This window comes from Capsicum annuum, unplaced genomic scaffold (assembly GCF_002878395.1).
Source record: "Capsicum annuum cultivar UCD-10X-F1 unplaced genomic scaffold, UCD10Xv1.1 ctg69795, whole genome shotgun sequence".
Taxonomy (NCBI): Eukaryota; Viridiplantae; Streptophyta; class Magnoliopsida; order Solanales; family Solanaceae; genus Capsicum; species Capsicum annuum.
This window is the reverse complement of record NW_025879466.1, coordinates 1-8,177: the sequence shown is the minus strand read 5'-3', so window position 1 is coordinate 8,177 and position 8,177 is coordinate 1. Positions and strand designations below refer to the sequence as shown.

The 8,177-nt window shown below is 29.8% G+C and overlaps 1 protein-coding gene across 1 annotated transcript; it reads left to right on the top strand.

Moving 5' to 3' along the window:
• Positions 1 to 1,225: 1,225 nt before the first annotated feature.
• On the top strand, positions 1,226 to 5,890 carry LOC107879565. Its single transcript, XM_047404865.1, has 13 exons — positions 1,226 to 1,582; positions 2,199 to 2,663; positions 2,728 to 2,808; positions 3,229 to 3,351; positions 3,612 to 3,662; positions 3,743 to 3,880; positions 3,963 to 4,042; positions 4,144 to 4,292; positions 4,420 to 4,495; positions 4,820 to 4,943; positions 5,182 to 5,403; positions 5,452 to 5,708; positions 5,797 to 5,890. The coding sequence occupies exons 1-13, from the start codon at positions 1,226 to 1,228 to the stop codon at positions 5,888 to 5,890; spliced, it is 2,217 nt and encodes a 738-aa protein (XP_047260821.1).
• Positions 5,891 to 8,177: the final 2,287 nt, after the last annotated feature.

Below are 8,177 nucleotides of genomic sequence, written 5' to 3'. Positions count from 1 at the left end.
AAGAATTTAACTTGGGTTTTACTAATATTCTATCTAAGGAAGGTGTTATCATTGAAGAGGTAAGATCGAAATACCGTAACGATCCGAAAAAAATTGTGAAAATAATGAAAGGAAAAGCATTAACAAAATGTTCATCCCCAAATCCCACAAAAGTTGAAAAATCAGTGAAAAAAGAAAATCGGATGAAAAAAGAGAATCTAGTAAAATAATAAGTCTCGTTGCATTAAATTATGAATCTGAACAAGAGAAAGTGGAGGAGGTATGGTGCTATTCCAAAATTTTGTTATTGATATGAATTGTATATGTTACATACAATATATTTTAAATATGTATTTGATATCTAAAATTTGTGTAAGATATTTGTATTTGTCACTGGCAAGAATTTATATATGTATTGTTATGTAAGTGTAATATGTATTCTGTAAATACATTTGTTGTATTCTATGTTAAGTTGTATTTGGTAGTCATTAGATTTTGAATGTGATATGTAGTTCTTGTTTGTTGAAATGTATTTTTTACATACATAAGACCACTCCAGTGAGCATATGTAATGTTAAAATACATATTACATTTGTGTGAGATAGTTGTATTAATTACTGGCAAGGTTTTTGTATATATATTTTTATATAAGTGTATATGTATTCTGAAAATACATTTGTTATATAATTCGTATATTCGTTGTTATATCTTTTCTTGTTAATTAAATTTGTACAATTCATGTATTCAGAAAATACATATGTGTTTGTTGAAATATAAGTGTAATATGTATTTTGAAAATATATACAGCTTAGATATGTGTTTTTATGTTAACAACTAAGAATTGTATTTGATGTTAAGTTGTATTTGGTAGTCATTGGAATTTGAATGTGATAAGTAGTTCTTCTCTGTTGGATGTAGTTTGTACGTACATAATTGTATTTGTTATTCATCAGGTGAAGACAATTTTTGAATTTAGATGTTTTGATAACTTAGATACTGACTAGCGATGTATTCACAAAATACATATGATAGATTTATGTATAGAATGTATAAACTAACTTTAAGATGTATTTCATAAATACATATAAGACACTCTGTACATACTAATTTTAAGATATATTTCATAAATACATATAAGATACTGTTTTGACATAGTATTGTATTTTTTTTTGCTGCATAGGTCATGCATGATCAAATATACAGGGCATGAGTATTGCCCCAATTTGCTCCTCATATAGAATGTCATATGGTCAACGACATTGAAGACCGTATTAAATCAATGTTAACGAAGAATCAGTACAAGATGTTTCGTACTAAAAGTATATTTGGTTTCTTCATGAAGAAGAAAGATTGTGTCGTCCAAGCACAATTAGGGAGATGCATTATGTCACTTGAAACGAAGGAAAGTTCTACAAGTGTCATAGTCATTCATGCAAAGGGCACAATTTTTCATTTCACTCTTAGAGAGTTTGCTTTGGTGACTGGTTTGAATTGTGTTATAAACAGGGATGATTTTGTGTTTGACGAGGAGCGTCCAAACAGAATTATTGATCAATATTTTGATGGTGAGAGTTTTATACAGAAAAAAAAGTTATTTGCGGATGTTTCTGACAAAATTTGAGGGAATGATAATGATGAAGATGCGCTAAAGTTTACCAATTTGTATTTTATTCACGCATTCTTACTATCCTCAGTTGATACCGTAGCTATTCCACGCCTACACTTTGATTTGGTTGAGAGTGATCGCTACAGTGATTAACCTTGGGGATCGGTTGCCTTTGAAGAATTAACTAGAAGCTTGCATAAAAAGTTGAAATCGAAAGAAAAGTTTTATATGCTTCTTGAAATGCCACTGGCCATTCAAATTTGATTGTACGAGTGTTGTTCAAATGTGCCTCGTAATGTTGCTTCCAAGGTGGACTCTCAAATTCCACGTCTTTTAAATTGGAAGACAAATTCTCCTCACCCACAATATGAAACTCTTATGGGAAGTATGTTTCATGATACAGATGACAACGTTAGTTTTACTTTTTATCTTTTTTATGTGATGTTGATTATTTTTTAAATACTTTTTCTGATCTGGTATATATATATATATATACAAAATATCATTTGTCATTGTTTATTCATTTTTGGGTATGGATCATGATTACCTGTTTTATAATGTCATTAATTTTAGCATCTAAATTATTTTGTTCTTTATATAATTTAAATTGTAGGTTCTTTTTAAAAATATCGAGCCAATAAGAAAGGAGATTTCAGCGTTTCAAATATCAAAGAAGCTTGTTCCTGGAGCTGCAAGTCATAATGAAGATGACATTGATTCGAATAATGACTTTCAAGATCCTCCACAAAGACAAAAACAGTTAACCACAAAAAAAAAATATCATGTCGATTCATCAGCTTCACCCACAAAGAAAAAATTGAAGCCACATTCTAAAGGTACAGATGAGCAGCCACAAAAAAGGACCCCTCCACCCCGTACTGCAAAGATGCCTTCTGTGAGGACTCCAATTCACAAGTCAATTCAAACAAAAGCTACGCTGCGTGGAAATAGGAAAGACATAAATCGGCCTGATAGTAAAAAAACTATTCCGATTCAGTCACCTGCTCTATCTTCCTTCAGTTTTGAAGTTGAAGACGTCGTTGTCTCGAAGAAAGTCTTTGATAAGTTTCGTGATAAGGTAATTTCTGTTTAAGTTTTTGATTAATTTATTTTTGTATTTCTAATTATTTCTTTGAATTCAGGTTTGGAAAGAGTTTAATGATATGTGTGGCCTACTATCATCCAGGTGTGATCAAATCATGAATGCAATTAATGAAATCAAGGTACAACAATTCTGATGTAAACGATTTTTATAAATATACACTTATTAGGTTAAATACATATTAAACAAATATATATAGTGTGGTTGAATAAAAATACAACATATATACATACACAACATATGAATTTATACAGTTTGTTGAGTCTGTTTTTTTAGATAAAATATATTTTTTTCTAAATGACAATAAGTAAAATAATAAATACATAGTCATATGTTACATTAGTTATGTTAAATACAAATTCAGCATGCAGATTTTGTATTTTTAATAATGAAATATGGAGAACTCATTCTCTTTGTCATATATTTAATATGTATTTTTCAGTTTATGATATGTATAATCATATATACATATGCAGAGCTAAACTAAATAGTTAGTTTACTATTTATTTTTTATTTGCATTTTCATGTTGTAAACGCAAAGAAACAAGCAAAAGACAGAGAATATGACCAGCCACCAACGGATGAAAATGTTAACAATACATCATCCCTTCAAGCGACTCCAAAATTTGATTACGAGTTTAATCAGAATCTTGAAGGCACATTGGTAAGTAAATTGCGTACATTTATTGTAAAGTTTTTTATTATATACAATTCTAATTTATCATTACATAAAACAACATTAAAAAAGGTGACTACAGAGATGGCAGACAATCAAAGCAACAATATGAATGATGTGTATAATGAGATTGATGGGTATCATGAGGATAATGATGATGTTCCGATAGATCAATTTTTTTTTGTTAGGTATACTTATATTGATGAATATTAATTGTTTTAATTTTTTATTATTTCTTTTTTTGAAAGGAAAAAACTGATATAGAAGTGCATGAAGCAAAAGATGTATGTGTCTCTTTGGTATGCTGAATATATCTAGGTTAGTTGTTTAGTTATTGAAAAATATTATTTTATTTAATTTGTATGAACATGTTGTGTAGAACACAAAATCGATTGATGAAAGTATTGGTGAAGCACAAATATCAGAATCTCAATTCACATTTTCAGATGACGTCCTTAGAAGCATTGATCTTGACTTCATAAATAAAGCCAATGCTGAAGTCGAAATTGAGTGCAAGGTATCTTAAATACGTGCATTGTTTTCTTTTATTTATTTGTTTGAAAATCCAACCTTGCTAGATCTTTATACAATTTATACAGAACGAAGAAGTTGTTGTCGAGAAGAATTTAAATAAACCAACAGAAGATGAGTCAGAGGTTAATGATGTGGATAAATCAAAGTTAGATCAGCAACACAAGACTCCATTTCACATTCAAGACAGAGTAAATGATGAAAGCAATGCTGATTAAGATTTTCCTGACTCTCAGATCTTCTTCGTAGTCTTATTGCGTATGTCAATCTTGAACGAAGTATAATTGTACATTCATCGGCAAATGAAGCACAACAAACGCCAATGCCTGTTTCAAGGATTAGGCGACCATCTAGATACAAGGAGTCACCATTCACAATGAATTTTGGTTCAGCAGATGGTTAGTACTCTTAACATAATATTCTTAGTTAACAAATTTGTTTACTTTATATATTAAAATTATTATTCTTTTGTAATGGATAATGAAGTATTCTTTGTATTTTGATGTTTAATTTTTTTTGGATCAGTTGTATTTGTTTTTAATGAGAACTGGTTATATTTTGATGACAATTTGTTTATGTTGAAGTTTGATAGCTTAGATATGTAACAATGAAGTAGTAACAAATACATTTGTTAATATGTACTTCATAAATACATATGTGACAGTTTTAAGACATACAATTAAACTTTTGTTTCTGCATAAAAGCGCAACGGAGAACATTCGATCAGAAACATCCCTTCATATCTCATCCTATTAATGATATAGAAGACACTAAGAGCACCGACAAGTTCATGACGTGACTTTCATTGGATCTTCTTAACTATCATTCGAAGAGGTATATAGGTTACAACTTATTTGTACTATATTTTGTAATTTAAGATTATGTAAATGATCTACTAATATGTATGATGAATAAACAAAAACAGCAAAGAAGATAATTTTTTGAAGGGCAAGGCAAAAATACCGCTTACCAGTTTTGGAGTTTTATATGTTGAAGACAAGAATTGGGTCTACATTATGGGTACTCCTAGCCAGACATGGTCAGATGAGGTAAGTGATGTATTATTATGTTGATGAGTTGTATATTGAAATAAATATTAGTCCTGTGTTACATATGAATATTTGTAACTGCTTATATTGTTATAGTTGAAAATGTATATTTGTATATGCATATGAAGTATGTTATATGTTCACTGATAAGTACATGATATTTACATATGTAGTGTTGGATTCTTTGAATCTTAATTTTTTTATTTACTATTAAGTATGAAATTAATTTATAATGCAGCAAATTGATGTATGCTTCTATTATCTGCGAAAGAAGTCTAAGTATGATTCCAATAGCTCATATACGTTCAGCACTATAGACTACAATTTCATGAACATTGTTAGAAGGATTTTTTATGTGTATAAAGTAGATGATACATCTCTTAATGCTGGTGGAAAGGAATACCATCTGAATAAGTACATAAGTGGATTCCGCATGCATGCTACAGTGCCATGGCATACGGTTGACCATATTTTCATTCCTGTTCATGTAAAGTCCAAACATCATTAGGTTCTTGCGGTTATATCGTTCAATCATAGGTGCATATATGTATATGATTCTTTGTCAGCTGCTGGTTATGATGCTGTGGTGCTTAGTGAAATTGAAAAGTTAGCAAAGGTTATACCTATATGTCTCATTGCATGTAAATTCTACGAGAATAAGAGTATTGAAATTGACAATCATCCTAATTACAAATTGAATGATAGGATGGATCCATTTGGTATTTCAGTTGTGGAGAATATGCCTCAACAACCAAGTGACAGCTTGTAAGTAATGAGTACACATATTACTTGTATATATACATATGTATTAAACTTGTAACAACTACTTACTTATTAATGCATGTATTTGCAGAGACTGTGGCTTATATATGATTACGTATGCCGAGTGCCTTATTTTTGGTGAAGGTGTTTCATATGCTGATTTTGATCAGATCTTATTTGCATAAGATACGCTTCACTGTTGCGGGATTATGCTACTTGAAAGACCGAAGCGGAGGCACAAAGTGATGAAGCACCAATGAGGCCTCTTTGAAAAATTGAGTTAATAGAACGCACAGAAGTGTATGACATTTGATTTGTATTTTATTTTGTTGAAGTTAACGACAGTTAAATTTAGGTGGATAAATATTATTTTTTGAAATATTTCATTTTAATGGGCAAAGATGGTATTTCAATGTTCATTAGTTGTTATGTTAATTTTTTGATGTTTAATCGTTTAATCTCCAATTTTTCATGGTTAGTATATGTCTTTATAAACTGTTCTATGCAGTTTTTCATATGTATTTTTTAATAATGTATGTGTATATTTATAATAACACACATGCTTATTCCAGTGAACATATTTGTTTTTAACATACATATGCTTATTCAAGTGAACATTTGTACTTTTACCATTCATATTCATTTTCAGTGAACAAATTATTGTTTTACACGTGCACATTTCATTGAAAATATGTATTTAAAAATTGAGAAAAGACATGATTTCCTCCCTGAACTTGTCCGCTCAACTCACTTTAACAGTTAAACTAACTTCTATTTATTTACCCCCTTAACATCTTTAAAGTGTATTATTTTTACCCCTCAAAACTGAATACCACTCTCATAACGGAGAGTGTGTTACACTCACATACACATCAACGCCACGTCGGAGCCACGTCATTGCCACGTAAGAAATTACTATTTTTTTAAAAAAAATAATTTCCCATACATTATTTTTATATATATATTTTTAAATAAAAAATATATATGTACTATTTTATTTATATATATATATATATATATATATATATATATATATATATATATATATTAAATAAAAAAGGCACCCCAACCGCCCATTTTCTTTCTTCTTCACACCCCTCACCCCATCCGTCCACCCCGCCCTCTTTACGTTTTCTCATCTTTCAGCCATCACCTCCACCTCCTACAAAACAAATGCAAGCCCCCCCCCCCCCCCCCTCTTCCACCGCCCCCCCCTAATTTTTCAATTGAATTTCAATCATTTTTTCAAAAAAGAAGAAACAAAACGTAAAAAAAAACTTCATTTTTTTAAGAAGACAGGTGGGTCTTCTTCTTCCATAGTCTTGGACCAAAGCAAACATAGTGGATAAATTGCAAGTATAACTTTGATTGTGAGGGCTGAAGATTTGATTTTGAAACAACATAATCGCTATGATGATCTCAGACCAATCACATAGTTTGTTAATTATGATTTCTAAAATCAGAAAAAAGCAAAGTCAAAAAAAAAAAAACTCTATTTTCTAAAAAGTTTTCAATTGAAGGGTGATTTTTTTTCTTTTTTTGGTATAAGAATATTGAATTATTATATCTTAATCATTACATCTTGTGTTCGATTAATTACCATCTTGAAAGTATTGATGGAGAAAGTGTGTGAGATTGTTAATGAAAAAATTAATGGTTGAAGAAAATGGGTGAAGTTGTTAACGAGGAAATTAATGGTTGAAGAAAATGGATGAGGTTGCTAATGGAGAAATTAATGGTTGAAGAAAATGGATGAGATTGTTAATGGAGGAATTGATGGTTTAAAGAAAATGAGTATTATTGTTCTTGATCAATTGGAGAAGAAAAGAGTGTAGGGTGTAGGTGTGGGTTGCCATGAGGGGGGTGGGGGCATTGAAGAAGAAGAATTTTTTTTTAATATATATTAAAATAAAAAGTGGGATTATATCAGTTTTTAATTAAAAAATGCGGTTTTTTTTTCCTTTTTAATAAATAAACGCGCTCCTTTTTTTTAAAAAAATGTCATGTTAGCTTTAGGGGTCAAACAAATACACTTTAAAGATGTTAAGGGGGGGGGGGGGGGGTAAATAAACGGAAGTTAAGTTTAAGTGCTAAAGTGAGTTTGGAGGACAAGTTCATGGGGAAAAAGATGTCGTTTCTCTTTAAAATACATATTACCATTACAGTGAACAAATATATTCTTAACATAAATATGTCATTCCAGTAAGCATATGTATTTTTTTTTACATATATATGATCATTACATTGAGCAAATGTATTTTTAAAATACATTTGTCATTCAGTTGCACATTATCGTATATAATACATATATATTTTTATTTGATTTCCATATATATATGTGTCTACTTAATAAACATACAGACATGTTTCTTTTTCAGATTTCCATTTGTACTTTTGAAAGAAACACATTATTGTTAATACTAAAGTGCATTTCAGTTTGTATTTTTATTTACGTCTAATGCAAACATAATG